Source organism: Haliotis cracherodii, unplaced genomic scaffold, assembly GCF_022045235.1.
Source record: "Haliotis cracherodii isolate W230 unplaced genomic scaffold, xgHalCrac1.p SCAF_10, whole genome shotgun sequence".
Classification (NCBI taxonomy): Eukaryota; Metazoa; Mollusca; class Gastropoda; order Lepetellida; family Haliotidae; genus Haliotis; species Haliotis cracherodii.
Genome location: NW_027266265.1, coordinates 12953377 through 12972214, shown reverse-complemented (window position 1 = coordinate 12972214; position 18838 = coordinate 12953377). Strand labels below are relative to the sequence as shown.

The 18838-nt window shown below is 38.3% G+C and overlaps 1 protein-coding gene across 1 annotated transcript; it reads right to left on the bottom strand.

Annotated features, from left to right (window-relative positions):
• Nucleotides 1-10334: 10334 nt before the first annotated feature.
• On the bottom strand, nucleotides 10335-11849 carry LOC139449399 (uncharacterized). The gene has a single exon (XM_071230768.1). It carries the CDS (start codon nucleotides 11847-11849, stop codon nucleotides 10335-10337), a length of 1515 nt encoding a protein of 504 aa, XP_071086869.1.
• Nucleotides 11850-18838: the final 6989 nt, after the last annotated feature.

Here is an 18838-nt window from a genome sequence, read left to right as displayed (position 1 = left end):
AGTCTTTATTCCGTGTGTCTCATCAGTCTTTTTACATATCACAATAAAACATAAACAAAGTACAACCTAAGACAATTAAAGTGTTCCGAAAATTATGAATTAACAGTTACAGTATAAATCTTACAATATATCATACAATAAACAAATACATTTAACAATGAAACGAAGACACTTGACATTTGGTTGAAAATATAATACACGTGATATAACGCAATTAAGGTCAATGTATTTTAGATAAATAGGATAACTCTTCGGTAAGACACGTACTACATGTGTTACCAATAACTAAAATAACCGTACATGATCTTTGCTATTTATGAAGAACGTAATGATAAGCGTTACTTTAATACAACCTTACAGAATACAACTTTATCCGAATAATAAGAATACACAAATATTAATAAATATCTCATCAATTACTAAAATAATCTTGCATGACATCAATCAGTGGATTGTCTGGTCCAGACTCGATTATTACTCGTCATATAGCTGGAATATTGCTGAGTGCGGCAATAAACAACAAACAAACAAACACAGCGGCGTTGAACTCAAGAGAGTATTAATTACTTTAATATTCTCAGTGAGCGTGCGGAGAGTTCAATGGTTTTTTTTGTAAATAAATTGGTTAAACAATCAAACTGTTTCAGTTTATGTTTCCATAAACCTAAAATAAGGTAGGTAACGCCCGCTAACGGTACGTGAGACACCAGTTAAGTAATCACCACGTCATCGAGAAGGATGTTAAACAGTTACGCTTTAATCACCCAATCCTGATCTTGTGGCCCCCATTAGGACATGCTTTAGGTACTGGGAACCTTTCTCATGCCCTGGAATCACCACGATCATGCCACATTTAGAAGAACTAATGAGAGTCTTCGTAGCCACAGACAGAGCTGCTAGCTCGAGCGTCTGCATGGAGAGCGGAAGGTTGGCAGTACGATCCCCGGCCGCGTCTTATGCTACTATTCCACACAGACCACGAATCCCACGAATTGATAAGTTTTAGGATTCGTAGTTGGATCGTAATCAGTTCGTGGAATTATTAACTGATTCGCATATATTCGTAGTTAGTTCTTACAATTCTTGAGCTATCGGGAATTCGTGGCAAAAGTTTTGAGCTGTTCAAAGTTATGGCCACGAAATCCCGATTCAAAAATATCGTAGTTAATCGTAACAAATTCGTAATGCATTCTTAGGCATCGTGACTGAATCGTAATCGATGCGTAGGCTTTCGTAGGTATTCTTAACTCTTTCGGGGATTCGTGAATTCGTGGCTTTACGACGAATAGGCTGCGAATCTGTCACGAATCCCACGAATACACGCCGAAGCTATCTTAAGGGAAAACCCCAAAAATTGTCAAGAATAGTCACGAATTCATTTTAATTCGTACCTGATTCGTACATGCACTCGGCGTATTCTTAACTGATTCCTAACTGATTCCTAACTTTCGTACAGTATTCGTAATAGCTTCTTGTAAATCGTAGTGAATTCCTGACAATATTCATGCGAATCCAGCCGAATCCCACGAATATTCGTAACTCTATCGTACCTGTATCGTAACTAGATCGTAGAGCGTCACGAACTGAACCAGAATATTTGCTAAATTCCACGAATCCTCACGGATCTTAAAATTTACAAATCGTGGGGATTCGTGGGATTCGTGGTCTGTGTGGAATAGCAGCATAACCTAAATATTTTCAACGACCGTATGTGTTACCTTGCATGGCATTCGGCACTGAGAGGATAAAACAAAGGCGGCTCGGAGTCCGTTGAAACATGTCTGAGTAGGATATTCATGTTAAACTGCAGCATGGTATCATAGTGGGCAAGCACTGTTACAACCCTTAATGTAAAAAATGTTCTGAATGTAAAAACATTGTATTAAGGATTGCGTGTTAATTCTTAATGTATTTTTTTTCACATTAAGAGTAACAACCCGCAAACCTTAATGTAAATTTATTTTGTCTACATTAAGGGTTAATGTCGTACATATCGCCCCTTATTGTTTAAAGATTCTGATAAACAAAGTTTGATTGGAAACATTGGTACTTTTTGCTATTTTCACGTTTTTCATTTTTTTGCTCGGTTTCTTATAATTATTCGGAATAGAAATATATTCTTTCTTCAACTTGCGCGTTTACACAGAAACTAATTTGCGCGTTTTCACAGAAACTACATAAAGTAGAGCCATGGAACTTGTGTAAAAGCACTGCGTCTTTCATATTCCAACTACCTCTCCAAAACGACAACCTGGTCGTTATTTACAGGTTTTCTTTAAGAGGTCTTTACTAAGATGTCATTTTGCCGATTTTGTTCAATCTCGGCACAGGGGTTTATCAAGGATCACTATACAATTTTAGATGTTCGATTTCGCTCAAAGATATTTAGATATATATTTTTGCGCACAAAGCACATTTTATTACAATAGCAACGGAACGGAGTCCTCGACGTGAAGTTAACAGACAACGCACTGTAAATCCTAATAAAAGTTTTTTCTTCGAAGGAAAACAATTGACAAGGACATAAAACGTGACACAGAGAGAAGAGATTGTCCTGCACAGACCCAGGATAGTTGTGTAAGACCAAAATATGGTGGAACCAGGAACAACGGTAATCGGAGGCCAGGTGAAGAAAACAGATTTGACTTTCGGCCTCGATCACTCCGCCCTAGCACGAGACAGAAGACAAACAATAGAGACCCGTGAAGATTCCGGGGTAGAATAGGTCTTCAGCAACCCTTGCTTGACCTAAAAGGTGACTATGCTTGTCGACTAATGGGATCGGGTGGTCAGGCTCGCTTACTGGGTAGATGCATGTCATCGATCCCAATTGCGTGGATCGATGCTCATGATATTAATCACTGGATTGTCTGGTCCAGACTCGATTACTTACAGACCGCCTTCATATAGCTGGAATATTGCTGAGTGCGGCGTAAAACAACAAACCAACCAACCAACAAACAAACAATTGATCGGGGGTGGCCCGGGCCAAGATGATTGTAGGGTGTTTCATACAGTTTCACCTACAATTTCCCCTTTGTTGACTGGGTCCATAAAATTCTGAAACTATTCTGGACTAAACTCCAAGGTAGACGATTGTGAATGTATTACCTTTGTTAACGTATTTGATATAGTCGGGATAACTGAAACATGGTTGACAGATTTGGGTGGCTTATTCAGGGACTTTACTTTACACACCAATGATGGTGAGCGGATATCAACCCGGGGTCGACTCTCAGGTGGAGTAACAGTATTAATCAGAAACATTTTAGCACATCTTGTAAAGTGGACCAAAGTGTGTGATAGTGGCATATTTATTTTACTAGATAAGGGTGTATGTGGTTTAAAGAAAGACCTATTATATGCAAGTGAATATATTCACCCGGAGTCTTCAGCCTGGTATAATAACCCGTTACGTCAATGTAAAAACGGCATCTCACTATTACAAGATGATCTGTTGCATATGCTTTTCCTATATGATGATGTGTATGTTATCATCGGAGGTGATTTCAACTCTAGGACTGGCACACTACCTGATTTTGTTGAAGACGATATCCTTGAATACTTGGAAGACAATGATAATAACATGTGGGAGTGTTTGCTGGATAGTTTTAACATGAAACGATTTTCGGTAGATTGGACTATAAAAGGGTGAGGTGAAATAGGGTTTAACAAGTACCAACTTTTAACGTATTTTGGTATGACGCGGTCGGGCCGTGATGCATCTGCTGTTAATGCTGTACACCACCGGGCTATCAGGTTTATTTTTGGCGTGGGCAGATATGAACCTAATTTGGCTCTTAAAGGGGATTCAGGGTGGATACCTCCGAGTGTCAGACAGTGGATATGTATCGCTAGACAGTGAAATATACATGGTCGATTAAATAAACATGTATTTTTATAGGCGGAAAGGCAGGCAGCCAATCACAAGAACTGGAACTCACGTTTTTCCGCAAAATTGGCCGACCTAAACATACTGCGTATATTCAACATCACCACTGGTTTAAATACGAAAGATATTTCCAGCAAAATACAAGATGTCCTTATGGAAAAATATCTGAAAATCTGTCAGGATCTTTTATGGAAAGATATATTCTGGTACAAGCAAATTCCATATGTATTGGATTTTTAAAGATTGTTATTGCTGTGAAAATTGTGTCAAGAGCTATATTCCCCGAAGTTACAGATCTGCCTTTACAAAATTCAGATGTGATATTGCATTTTTTAAGAATCGAAAACATCAGATATATTAATTTAAAGGTTGAAGACAGAGTGTGCTTTAATTGTAATGATCATCTTGAAGATTAAAAACATGCTTTCTTCCAATGTCCACTTTACGATGATCAAAGATCTACACTATTTACGAGTATAATGTCCAGCTTTTTAAACCTGTCAAACGATGAGAAATTGTGTCCTTTTTAAACATGAGGTATATGTCAGTGCCACAACGCAGAAAGATATTGCTATATGGATAAAACATTTTTATCTGTATATATCATCAAGTTTTGTGTACCGTCTCTCATTACTTTATATCAGTGGCGCAGTATTATTATTTTTATGTATAAACGTCTATTGTATGCATTTTTTTATGATGTACAGCGGTGAGACGAAAATAAAATATCTGTCTGTCTGTCTGTCTGTCTGTCTGTCTGTCAGTAAAATTCCTTGAGAATACCGTCGTCTACAGCTTGCCACGCCTTATAATGCCTTTATTCCTACGGTAATTTCTCCATTTGTTAGAATATTATCTGTTAAAATATTATTAATGCAGTTATCACAGAAATGTATATGAATAGAATTTGTTAAGTACTTATAAAGGTCAAAGTCAGTAGGAACTGAATTAAGTTCAAGGTTAAGTAACCCATTGAAGTACTGGAACCAGTCTCCCGATGCAATAGGATTTTTTTATTGCCCCCCAGAAACGTTCACAGCATTACTCATGGCGGCACTATTACTTTTTTCAGATTACTTTTAAACTGCTTCTTTTAAACTCCTTATTTATTTCTATAAAGACAACACATTTCTTCAAATTAATCCAAACTTCACATTTGAATTTTCGTTATTTTGCCGATTTCAGTTGTCTGCATTGATGATCAAACTATGGTAGTTGCAATCCATACTTTGCTATCGGAATCACAAATCACGTCCCGGAATTGACACAGGAGCTAGCACAATATCAGATTATTTCAAATGCCCGATAGATATCCTCTTCGAGTAGTGTATCAAACTCACACAGCATAAATTATGTTTAAGTTGAAATCTTTTGTATTTATGATAAACCTTATGACCTATAATAACCTTTAAAGGTTTATGTTTGGTCAAGGCTAATTATAATTCCTAGAATTAGCTGTCGGGAATTAGCAAGGGACCGCACACATTAAAACAACCAAGAGAAGCATCTATTAGTGGCCAGTCTTTATTCCGTGTGTCTCATCAGTCTTTTTACATATCACAATAAAACATAAACAAAGTACAACCTAAGACAATTAAAGTGTTCCGAAAATTATGAATTAACAGTTACAGTATAAATCTTACAATATATCATACAATAAACAAATACATTTAACAATGAAACGAAGACACTTGACATTTGGTTGAAAATATAATACACGTGATATAACGCAATTAAGGTCAATGTATTTTAGATAAATAGGATAACTCTTCGGTAAGACACGTACTACATGTGTTACCAATAACTAAAATAACCGTACATGATCTTTGCTATTTATGAAGAACGTAATGATAAGCGTTACTTTAATATACCTAGCAGAAGATAACCTAAACGAATAATATGAATACACATACATTAATAAATATCTTACCACTTACTAAAATAGTCTTACATGATCTTTAGATGTTTATGAAGAACGTAATCATAAGCTTTACTTCAATACAACCTTACAGAATACAACTTTATCCGAATAATAAGAATACACAAATATTAATAAATATCTCATCAATTACTAAAATAATCTTGCATGATCTTTTAATTTTTATGCGAAACGTAAAGATGAGCTTTACTTCAATACAACCTTACAGAATACAACTTAAACCGAATAGTTAGAATACACAAATATTAATAACTATCTCACCCATTACTAAAAATAATCTTACATGATCTTATAATGTTTATGAGAAACGAAAAGATGAGCTTGACTTCAATACAACCTTACAGAATACAACTTAAACCGAATAATAAGAATACACAAATATCAATAAGATTTCAATCTGCTAATTAAATAATATGGCCACATGTTTTATATCTAATCTACCGTTAATAACCAAAAGTCATATGCCCGACGGCATGTCATTGTATGTGTACAATGTAGGCATAAATACAGCTTAATAATACATGAGCAACTGAATTAAACAACAAGTGTTATGTGCGCTCACGGGTTTTGCGTGTACAGTATAGTTGCCGCGCTTAATAAGTACATTCTTTAAACATTAATTACACCAAGGGTAGTTTGAGTCATTTGAATGGAACACACACAGTAATCATTTAAAGATACATACACTTCAATTGCAAACATTCAATAAAATATACAATTGACAACAGATGCACAGGACTTACTTTGCTTCCACGAGCCCGATTATGTGTAATTTTAATTTGCTGAACCAATGCCTAAAAACGTTATCATGTTATATTTTATACTATTTTAATATACACTATATTGTTAGATTGTTTCTCGTGCTACATGATCTAACCTAACTATAATACTAACTTTACTGGTTACCTTAATCATTATTGCCTAATTTAAAATGTTGATTATATTCAAAGGAACTAAGAATATAGAATGAAATAGAAAACAATAGAAATAGGAATATAGTTTAAGAACATACAATATATATGAAGTCAACATATCTTACCTTAAAACAACCAAGAGAAGCATCTATTAGTGGCCAGTCTTTATTCCGTGTGTCTCAACAGTGAGGTACCCGGAATAAAGGCCGTTAATTATACCACCGATGCTCTTAGGTCATGATATGGTCGCATTTTGAATTATCACTTACTTAAACAATACCTACACAATGTTGCTAATCTAACGTGCTGACTATCTGAATTTAGAGATTACCTCGCAATTTTGAAGGACATGAGTATGCAGAAATGACTATAATTACATAAGTTTTCTCGGAGAGCGCGTTATCATAGAGTAATGTTTACTTCTCTCAATCATGTAGTCTTAACGATTAGCTCATAACGCTCATAGACTAAATCTTGGGAATGAAGGCAGGCGTATATCAACACCGACTGATAATAAACTTTGGACGGAACACGCATGTAGTCTTAACGCTTAATACATAATGTCTATCAACTACACGCATGTAGTCTTAATGCTTAATACATAGTGCTTATCAACCAAACCTTGTGAATGAAGGCTCGGCGTGTATCAAAACCGACTGATAATAAATTTTAGTACACAAATTATTAAGTAACATACACAAAATATGATGTTAAGTCTTATTTTATAAAGTCAAAATTATTTACAAAAAATAGAAGAAAATATGATGTATTTTGGAACTATGACATAATGCTAAAATCTTCTGAACATGGCATCGGGAAGTTTATACATTGGTTCTGATAATAGAGGCACACTGGTACGTACTGGTTCAACTTGTTTACTCGTAAACACGTCACAGTTATCGAACATACAATTGGCATATGCATCTATATGACGAGATCAACGTAAAGTTACTCGGACTGTCAGACGAAAATCTCCCATTAACTATGTGAATTCAAAATAACTTGCAGATGCCATTTAAGTATCTTCCATAAGTGTTGTCGCGTGGATTACACGAATGACGGGGATGGTCAAAATCATGTACTGTCGGCGTCAACAGGTAGATAGTCTGAGCCATCTAATATAAAGTCATGTATACTCTTAGTTTGGGCGTTAAGTCGCCGGGCAGAATAAATTTACAGCTTTGTCCTGTATCATATAAACGTTTTATCAGTTCATATCTGTAAAAAGTCGATCCCATATTTTCTGCTAGAGAATGTTTCGTATCTACTTCAGAGTGACCAAAAACATATAACGAAAATAATTTGTAGGGAAGTGTTTCAATTACCTGATAAATCAACATGTACACATCTGCTACAAAACCTCTGGATATAGTGCCTCTCACTCAATTCATTCACCTTGTTTTCATACATCTGGGTGTTTAGAACAAATTATATGGTTAAAGACAGTTGTTTTGTCCTTCAAATGAGCATTATGTTGCACTGTGAAGGAACTGACTACATCACTCGCAACCTAATTCAGAAAAACCTTTCCTATAAGACTGATCCGTCTCAAATAATCACTGTCTTTACTTTTATCGGCAATATCACATGGATTCTATTATTGTATTCTTCAACCTATTTAAAAAGTATTCATTGATGTGTTCATCCATGGCGTCTACAGTTATTGAACTGACCTATCCTGATTCATATCATTTTTTGTTTCCCTAAACGACTACCAAAACATAATCACAGACAGTCGTTTTTGCGTATGAACAGAAATAGATTTTCTGCCATGCGTGTTATGTATCATGGCGGCATGTATAGATAATTCTAGATATATTCTAATAATACGATGGGGGACACCAGAATTAGGCTTCACACAGAGTACCTACAGTGTGCTCCAGAAACCAGCTAGTTATTAAACAAGAATAAAGTAATAATTGGAAACGTGGTAAAAGTTCAGTTTTATTACTCTCAGATAACTGTACCAATAGACGACAATATAAAAGATAAAAAAACAACAATCTACACTGACAATGATCACTGATTAATTTGGATCAGAGCAAAAGTACACGCTAATTAGCTAAGATGTATAGACAACAAATTAAGATGGCTGCGACCAATGAATAACTAAGAGTTCATTAACTCAACGGCGTTAGATAGGGAGATGATAACACTGAGGGCTCATCCCTGAATCAATTCTCTTGGACAATGAAAAAGACGAAAAACGCCTGAATAGCAAACTAGTCGTGTAGACTAAAGTTTCAGACTGGCCAAGGAAATAATAGACTTCCCCGAATTACAAAGTACTTGACGTACGGAGTATCTGGAATCACGCTTATTAAAACAAGAGTTTGCCACTAACGTGGCTATATCCCAAGCCCCTGTTGCAGAATTTATGACATAATTAAATCTAAACCAAACCCTAACTTTTTTTAACAGAGGTGGAACTTGTCATGGAAATCGTAAAAAAAGAGAGTTTGGAACCTAAGTCCATCTTGTTGCCATGGAAACGTAAAAAATAAAAAATTCTTAAATTTCTAAATAGCAAAAGGCACCAGTTCAGCATGTACCTGACAAACCTGCAAAGTTTCATGAAAAATATTGAAAGCGTTATGAGTTATGCTCTGGAAACAAACCCTACCCTCATAGAACCTAAGTCCATCTTGTTGCCATGGAAACGTAAAAAATAAAACTTTCTAAAATTTCTAAATAGCAAAAGGCACCAGCTCAGCTGTAAGTTTCATGACAAAATATTGAACGGCTTCTGAGTTATGCTCCAGAAACGAACCCTACCCTCGCAGAATCTAAGTCCATATTTTTGCCATTGAAACGTAACAAATCAAAAATTCTAAAATTTCTAAATAGCAAATAGTACTTGACAGACCTGCAAAGGTTGATGAAATAATATTGAACGGTTTCTGAGTTATGCTACGGAAACGAAACGTGACGGACGGACGGAGCCCGTTTCTATATCCACCGCCAACTTTGTTGGATCTGATTATAAGCCTCGGTATGGATACATTAGCAGTGGCAAGTGTCTCATGTTTTCGATATGTAAACAAATTGGTCCCCACGGGAGAGATCACACAGATCTCATCTGGGGTACACAAGTTTGAAGGGGGTATCAACATAGGTACAGCCTGCGGGGTCCACGCTGCTGCAGCAGTGCCACAAATACACACAAGAGACCAGATGGACATACACAACAGTAGTCAATATCCCATCTCGGTATAGGGCGTCAATTGAGAATGGGGCGCTATGTTTGTATAGTTTCAACTTGCCTTGTTCCTTTAGGAGGTGTAAATCGGCCAATCCGTCGTCTCCAGGCATCAATACTGACCCCCATCTTTCCACCAATGTCTTCTTTGCTCCAAATTACTCAAAATTTCCAGTCAATATTGATAATTTTCTCGGAGCTTGGACAACCGCGTCCCTGATGGAAGGGGAGGGGTAGCCTAGTTGTAAATTCATTGGTTCGTCATGCTGAAGATCCGGTTTCGATTCCTGAGTAGTACAGGTTGAGACAAATACTTTTCATGTACAAACTATATACAAATTTTGATGCAAATTATCTTGGATAAGTTCATAGTGTATGCACTTGTTCAGATCACTTCTTTAGATCTGTCGCATTCTTTCGACATTTATCTGTAGCATGTCCTAGAAGATGGCACTGACAGCATACCTGTTCTTCCTCACTGTGAGCATAAGCACATGCATCTCGAGATTGGCACGATTGACCACTCATACATATGCAGGTCTTGTATGTACGCACATTGTACGCGGGCTTATCTTCAACACATCTATTCCGCTTTTCAAAGAATAATTTCTGATCTTCTGTGTGATTATGTGTACAGTTTTTACCTTTGATACACTGATATTGAAATTGACAAGCGGCAGTGTACAACTGGCGTCTTTTGGACTTTTTGGACTTTTTGGACTTAACTAGCTGAAATGTTTTTTCGCTACTGTTTCCTGGAATTGCAGCATCCTGGCTGTGTTGATGGGTAATGTCCAGTGGTGTATCGTGTTGTGTGGCCTCGCTGGGTGATATTCGGCCAAAGGTACCAGCAGGATTACTGTCTTCATCATGGTCATCATGGACTTGGGCAAAGTTAGAAGCAATTTCGGATATTTGGTCAGTGGCAGCGGAGAGGGTTGTCACGTCATCGGCACCGTCAAAACCCCGAAGTGCGTTATACCTGTTATTTGTTTCATTTGAACTCGGAGTTGTTTCCTGATTATCGCTTTTGTCGTATTGAAAGTATGTCAGAACGGCTTTGCATAACTTAGGTACGCACTGCTTTTCTAATTCTTGCTGATAACGATTTAAAGGAGTATCCTTATCGTTAGATTTCCCTTGTCCGCGACAGAACACAATCAGTAGGTTCACAGGAGCCTCTGTCGTTAACGGCGTATATTGCCAAGGCCATTTGAAACTATCAAGAATTTTCTTGATGCGATCCATGAAATCTGTAATTTCCCCGTCTTGAAGCTTGCATTGTCGTAGCACTACCCCATGGCTCCACATCTCATCTTTCCTGTCTGAGAAGATGGTGAACGTTTCCTTGATATATGTAAATCTTTCTAAATCTTCTCTTGAAAAAAACTGAACTTTCACTAATTCGTTCTGTTTAGGCAGCTTCTTCAGGCCTCCACTCAAACTATTTTCCATTGCCCAAACTTCCACATTCCAGTTTCTTGCGGTAGCTTTCTCAATGCACGGACACATGTCTATGTCACCGCTAACTATAACAACCGTAGATCCATGTTCCCGGTTTTGGGGGTCACAAACTAATTCTGTGACATCAGCAACAATTTGGGTATCGACCATCTTCTCTTTCCCTGAACAGGAATTTTTCTGGGATAAGTTTACTTTCCAGCCTTGTTCTCTCCCCTTTTCCCATACTGAGTCACTTGGTGGCGGCTCTGATCCATACAATGTTGCTTCTTTTATTTTTCTTTCATTGCTTATGAAAGTAGCCAACTCTCCAAATTCTATTCTCAAGCGAGGATCTTCTTTGAACACTTCTCTCTGGAGGTCGGTACCTTTTGCCTTTTTGGCTTCTATCCACAGATTGGAATCGTCCAGAAAGATCCATAAGCATTCATGATCAGCACTCATTCTGGATTACAGTCTGCAGATGCAACAGATTTATAGCTATGATGGTATGACATATATACGATTATTTATGTAGCATGCTGAAAATATTAAACTCGTTTCTTTTGAAATGAAGAACCCAACTATACTTGATACCAAATACGACCATGCATATTATTTTCTGTTTCTCATTTCAACTCACGGTGACTAACCTGAACGTTTAAGAACGTTGATACTCTGGGGTGGGGGAGAGGAAGGGGGTGGGGATTGTCTGGAGATTTGTTGTAATTAAATGTATGGGTCTGATTATTTTTAAAGAAAACACCTTCCAACAATATAATTTTTCTGCCGTCAAATTTTTTTCAACAGTCGCACACATAAGACAAAATTTCTATTTTTGTTATCAAACCCCATGAAATCCTTCTAGTACCGCTGAATTCTGCCATGTACCGACACTTTATAGCCGCCGTCCATACACTAACGCTGTATACCCGCGCTCCATATACTGACACTGTATACCCGCGCTCCATATACTGACACTGTATACCCGCGCTCCATATACTGACACTGTATACCCAACCTTCATATACTGACACTGTATACCCGCGCTCCATATACTGTCACTGTATACCCTACCTTCATATACTGACACTGTATACCCGCGCTCCATATACTGACACTGTATACCCACCCTTCATATACTGACACTGTATACCCGCGCTCCATATACTGACACTGTATACCCACCCTTCATATACTGACACTGTATACCCGCGCTCCATATACTGACACTGTATACCCTACCTTCATATACTGACACTGTATACCCGCGCTCCATATACTGACACTGTATACCCACCCTTCATATACTGACACTGTATACCCGCGCTCCATATACTGACACTGTATACCCGCACTCCATATACTGACACTGTATACCCACACTTCATATACTGACACTGTATACCCGCGCTCCATATACTGACACTGTATACCCACCCTTCATATACTGACACTGTATACCCGCACTCCATATACTGACACTGTATACCCACTCTTCATATACTGACACTGTATACCCGCACTCCATATACTGACACTGTATACCCACCCTTCATATACTGACACTGTATACCCGCGCTCCATATACTGACGCTGTATACCCACCCTTCATATACTGACGCTGTATACCCACCCTTCATATACTGACACTGTATACCCACCCTTCATATACTGACACTGTATACCCGCGCTCCATATACTGACACTGTATACCCGCGCTCCATATACTGACGCTGTATACCCACCCTTCATATACTGACACTATATACCCGCGCTCCATATACTGACACTGTATACCCACCCTTCATATACTGACACTGTATACCCGCGCTCCATATACTGACACTGTATACCCACCCTTCATATACTGACACTGTATACCCGCGCTCCATATACTGACACTGTATACCCACCCTTCATATACTGACACTGTATACCCGCACTCCATATACTGACACTGTATACCCACCCTTCATAAACTGACACTGTATACCCACACTCCATATACTGACACTGTATACCCACACTCCATATACTGACACTGTATACCCACACTCCATATACTGACACTGTATACGCACCCTTCATATACTGCCACTGTATACCCACCCTCCATATACTGACACTGTATACCCACACTCCATATACTGACACTGTATACCCACACTTCATATACTGACACTGTATACCCACACTTCATATACTGACACTGCATACCCACACTCCATATACTGACACTGCATACCCACACTCCATATACTGACACTGTATACCCACACTTCATATACTGACACTGCATACCCACACTCCATATACTGACACTGCATACCCACACTCCATATACTGACACTGTATACCCACACTTCATATACTGACACTGCATACCCACACTCCATATACTGACACTGTATATCCACACTCCATATACTGACGCTGTATACCCGCACTCCATATACTGACACTGTATACCCACCCTTCATATACTGACACTGCATACCCACACTCCATATACTGACACTGTATACCCACACTTCATATACTGACACTGCATACCCACACTCCATATACTGACACTGTATATCCACACTCCATATACTGACGCTGTATGCCCCCATACTGCCCCAACCGATACTACCCCATCTCTCTCTCTATATCTATCGGGCGGTCGGGTAGCCTAGTGGTTAAAGTGTTCGCTCGTCAAGCCGAAGACCTGGGTTCGATTCCCGACATGGGTACAATGTGTGAAGCCCATTTCTGGTGTCCCCCGCCGTGATATTGCTGGAATATTGCTAAAAGAGGCGTAAAACCATACCACTCACTCACTCACTCACTCACTCTCTCTCTCTCTCTCTCTCGCTCTCTCTCTCTCTCTCTCTCACACACACACACACACACACACACACACACACCATTCAGTGCGCTATATCATAAGACTGGGCGCACACTGTATATAAACACACCTGACACAGATTGGTTTGTCACAGTTGGCTGTTCATTCAACACTGCAGAACGGAGACGGGCGATCACATTGTGTACGTGTTATTTATAGATGATCGATACGTACACCCGGCGTTTACATTCTTCTCATGCTCTTTCCATATACGGAACGTGACAAGACAATTCCTAGAAATGATGTAGCTAAACCTTATGTACCTTAACAATCCTTATGTATCTTCATGATTTGACGTATTTATAAATGGTCCCCTTCAATAATCCACCCGTTGAGGTTTAAGATTCATTCTGACACCTGACAGACAAGAATTATAGTTGAACATTCATCAACTTAATTCAGGCTTTGACTTTCAAGCCCAAGCTCTGTTCATCGTTCAGTAATAGGATTTACTGTATAAACGGTTAACGGCATACTTACAACATTGGGAAATTCCAGGTAATCAAGAAGAAGAGTCGTGAGAGTCTGTTTCCTTGTTCATCTGCTGCATGTAATATACTTACACCATGTACCAGTGAGTCTGATTGAGCTACTGACATAACGCACAGTCAGTTTATACTGCTACCAGTAAAATACGTCATGCATCGAAATAGCTTTCGGAGAAATGACGTATCCTTAAAAACCTTGAATGATGTTGTTTGTAACGACGATCTGCCGTGTCCGTCTTACACTAAGTCAAGGTGACGTATGACAAACCTACTTCCCCGCTCTCGGAATGGATTGGGCGGCTCCTTGCGGTCGGGTGGAGAAGAATGTGTCCGTATTATGTGTCATCGTGACCAACTCGTGTTATTCTGGGAAAAGCCCAATAGCAACAAACAACAACATGTATGTGTAAAGGAAAAACCGAAACGTGACAAGTATAAACAAGTATAAACAAGAAATGTATTAAAGTCTCGTTGAACTACTAGCAGTGAGAGTAGCAAAAACAACTAGACAATCACGTCTTTGTTATAGAGACCAGTCACTGTTACAGCCGATCGATCATCAAAATCAATTGGATAGCGTCATTTTGCTATTTTCAATGTCTTGTTCAGCGAATCCAGATCACAGCTAGCTAAAACTGACAAGCAAATAATCACTTCAGCCCGTCATGTTTCAAACAAGACAATGGCTTCAATACTTCTCACTATTTTCAAAGTAACCAGTAGCAGGAGGTGAATAAACCTTAATAAAAAATGAGGTCAATTGAAAACTTGAGAGAGGGGGCAAAATAGTTTTTGTTTGGATATTGAATAGATAATAACAGTGCAAGGCAAGCCAGAAGGGGTGACGAAACGGTTCTCACTACCTCCTTTTATGGTCATGTTAATTGTGGTTCAAGTGTATTACCGATGGGACCACAATATAAGAGTATATAAGGCTGTATAATTTACATTTGCTGGTGGGCAAGAACAAAAAGGTTAGGTCTTGTTTGGTAGCAGCAATTCAGTTAAGAAAAGAATACACACTTGCTTGAAGGTGTAGGTTTGTGTTACGGTATGAGACATTCGTGACCAACTCGTGTTATTCTGAGTTGCGACCGGGTTCCGTCTTAGCGCAAACGGGCATACCTAAAACAATTGTCAACTCGTTGCGTAATGGTTCACACATTTTCCCCACATATTATATATATTTCAGATGCAATTTAAGGCACACCAGGACATGCGGAATAATACAGTATGATTTAACACATTTAACTGTGTCTTGGGTATATTTTTAGATGCAAGACGTATGTAAAATCAAAAATTATTTCTGAGGGATTCTTTGACGAAGAACTTGAAATCATACGCGCATTCTGATTGGTTTGTCGTATTTTCGCAAATAACATTCATCGATAGGGGGACGAGTCTTCTTGCAGTTTACGAAAAGGGGCGAGTGGTGACGAATGTGTCATGTGTAACGACGCTCGGCTGTGTCCGTCTTAGTTCGGCCATCTCCGGTTGAATGGAAAGCCTTCACGTGGCTGGCAGCCAATTATAGAGATCACGGGGAGCATTCAAGGCTATAAGTTGTGACTGACACTAGATAAACTAGAAAAAACTTCAAGGCCTTAGGCGTATTCTTAATCAAAACGGAACTAATAACTAATTAAACGCATCTTAAACAAAATAATCTACCAAATCAAAATCACATAAACAAACAAACATCCACCATACCCAGCTCCCTTAGTTCTCCTCCCCAACCCCATCGGCATCCATTCCAAATCTCAAAAATCCCAAATTGTATATAAGCAACCCCTAAAGTCCCCTCTTGGGTTGCACACACCACTTCTTGCCCCTTTCGGAAACACATTAAATGGCCTGGCCGGGCCGTGTGCGAAATACGCGTACGCATCACACTGCAATCACGAACACGACGTTTTTTTCCGTATATGGTCATTGGACGGAAAAACGACGTTATTTGGACGCTTTCAAACCATCGTTTTTCCGTCCAAATAACGTCAAATAGACATCGGAATTTACTGGGAGAGAACGATATCATCAAGCTGGTCCCTTTCTTGATTGGCATTGTCAATCAAGCAACAGCGTTTACCGGTATTCCTACTTCTCAGATTTCATTGGTCATTTCTCGCGTGTCAGATTACAGGCCCGAGTTTGACGTTGTACTCGAAGCGCTTAGCGGAAGTACTGAAATCAATCGTTCTGCGCATGCGGATTGCTTAATGCCTTGTCCAAATTTTCCGTATTTCCTATGTCACCACTATTTGACAGTGATTCATAAACACAGTCTCGTGATGAGTTCGGAATCGTACAATGTCGCTTTCATTTATGGCACGTACTTGATCGGCGCGTATTTCCCATTAACAAATACAATGATAACGGTAATAATTTTAGTCAAAATAATTAGGAAAGCGCAAGGCTCAGGAACGTCTGAGTATAGGAAAAGGATTTATACTTTCGAAAGTTATATACTCGTCAAATACGCAAAAGAATATCAACCAGCTTTAAAAACTTATTTTTTTAGAAGGTGATCTTGGTGTTTATTGCCAGATAGTATATGCATATCCATTTTCCCGATATTGCTTATTTTAATGTTTATTAATAGTTTTAAGGTTCGTCCGCCTAATTGACGGGATTCCACTTTCTCATTTGTACATGACACTTAAACAGTGTTCTGTTACTGTAAACAGATTAGTTTCAAATTCAAAACTGGTGATATCTATTCAGACTAATGCTTAGTCTCTAAAACTGTATAGTTTTGAAAGAAACAAGTTACTCCATTTAAATTGAAGAGGAGCCCCAGTTATATGGGAGATTCCGAGATGAACCTACTCTATGGATATCTAAGCTGCCACCCAAACCGACCCAAACGGGACCCGAAAGCTTATTGTATGCTATATAGTCACATGGAAGTGCACCAGAATTATACATTGTATTCCGGACGATTGTGTTCTTTTATCTACTTTTAAATGTTGCCTATACACTAATCTGGACGTACTACTCATTGTTCTATTTATGTCATCCTATTATATATATATATATATATATATATATATATATATATATATATATATATATATATATATATATATATATATATATATATATATATCAGATATACATATTGTTCATAGTATCAAAGTTTATTCAACAACATCAAGGACAGCAATTTAAACTACTGAAACACCCAAACACAAGGCTGTTATCAAGCGCTGGTGCAGACGTGATGCATCGTAAAAAACTGTATCGTGATGTCATCAGAAATACAATTTCTTGCAACATTTATACTACGAGATAGTAAGGCTAACGCTTACTCACCGGTGGAACGTAGACAATATCGTTAATACAGATATCACGTATTTGAATGTTAATACTAAAGACAACACTCATTATTTCTGCAGTGACGATATAACACTTATACACGTTTATTGGTGACTTTCATCAGTTTTGCTATTAATTTTAATAACTTTGTTTTCACAAATACAAATAGCAATACCCGACTAGCCTGTCATACATACTTATGGGGCAGTTTTCAATCTTGTACTGACCTACTCTGGTGTTCCTGAGGGGAGGTTATTGGCTTGGGTGTTATACCCCGTTTTTCTGGTAATCCTATTATTACTTCATTTTTATCTAATGACACCCTGTTCTCTGGATCACGGCTCCGTGACTATCCATAACAATTAAGATGAACATTCAGATCAAGAACATGAATGAGTTTGTTTTGACGCCACAGTCAATCAAAGACCAATGCTGTGCGGTTTGATTACACACTTCTACCAGGTCGAACATTGTGGATCTTTTTCTACCTAAAGAGAATCATAGTTCATATGCTAATCCATCTATTGCCTACGAAAACCGTCCCGCTCAAGATGACCTTACTTGTTGTTAAATCCATTCAAATGCGCTGAAATGTGCGTGTCAAGGACAGCTGATGTCCGATGCTGAAGAACCGTGTTCACAGCTGACCGACTTGGTATTTTTCTGCACTGACAGAAACTGGATGTACTGACACACAGCTGTTATAGATATTTAACTAACCCCTGATAAAATAGATGCCCTTCGTTAATTTCTGTGTG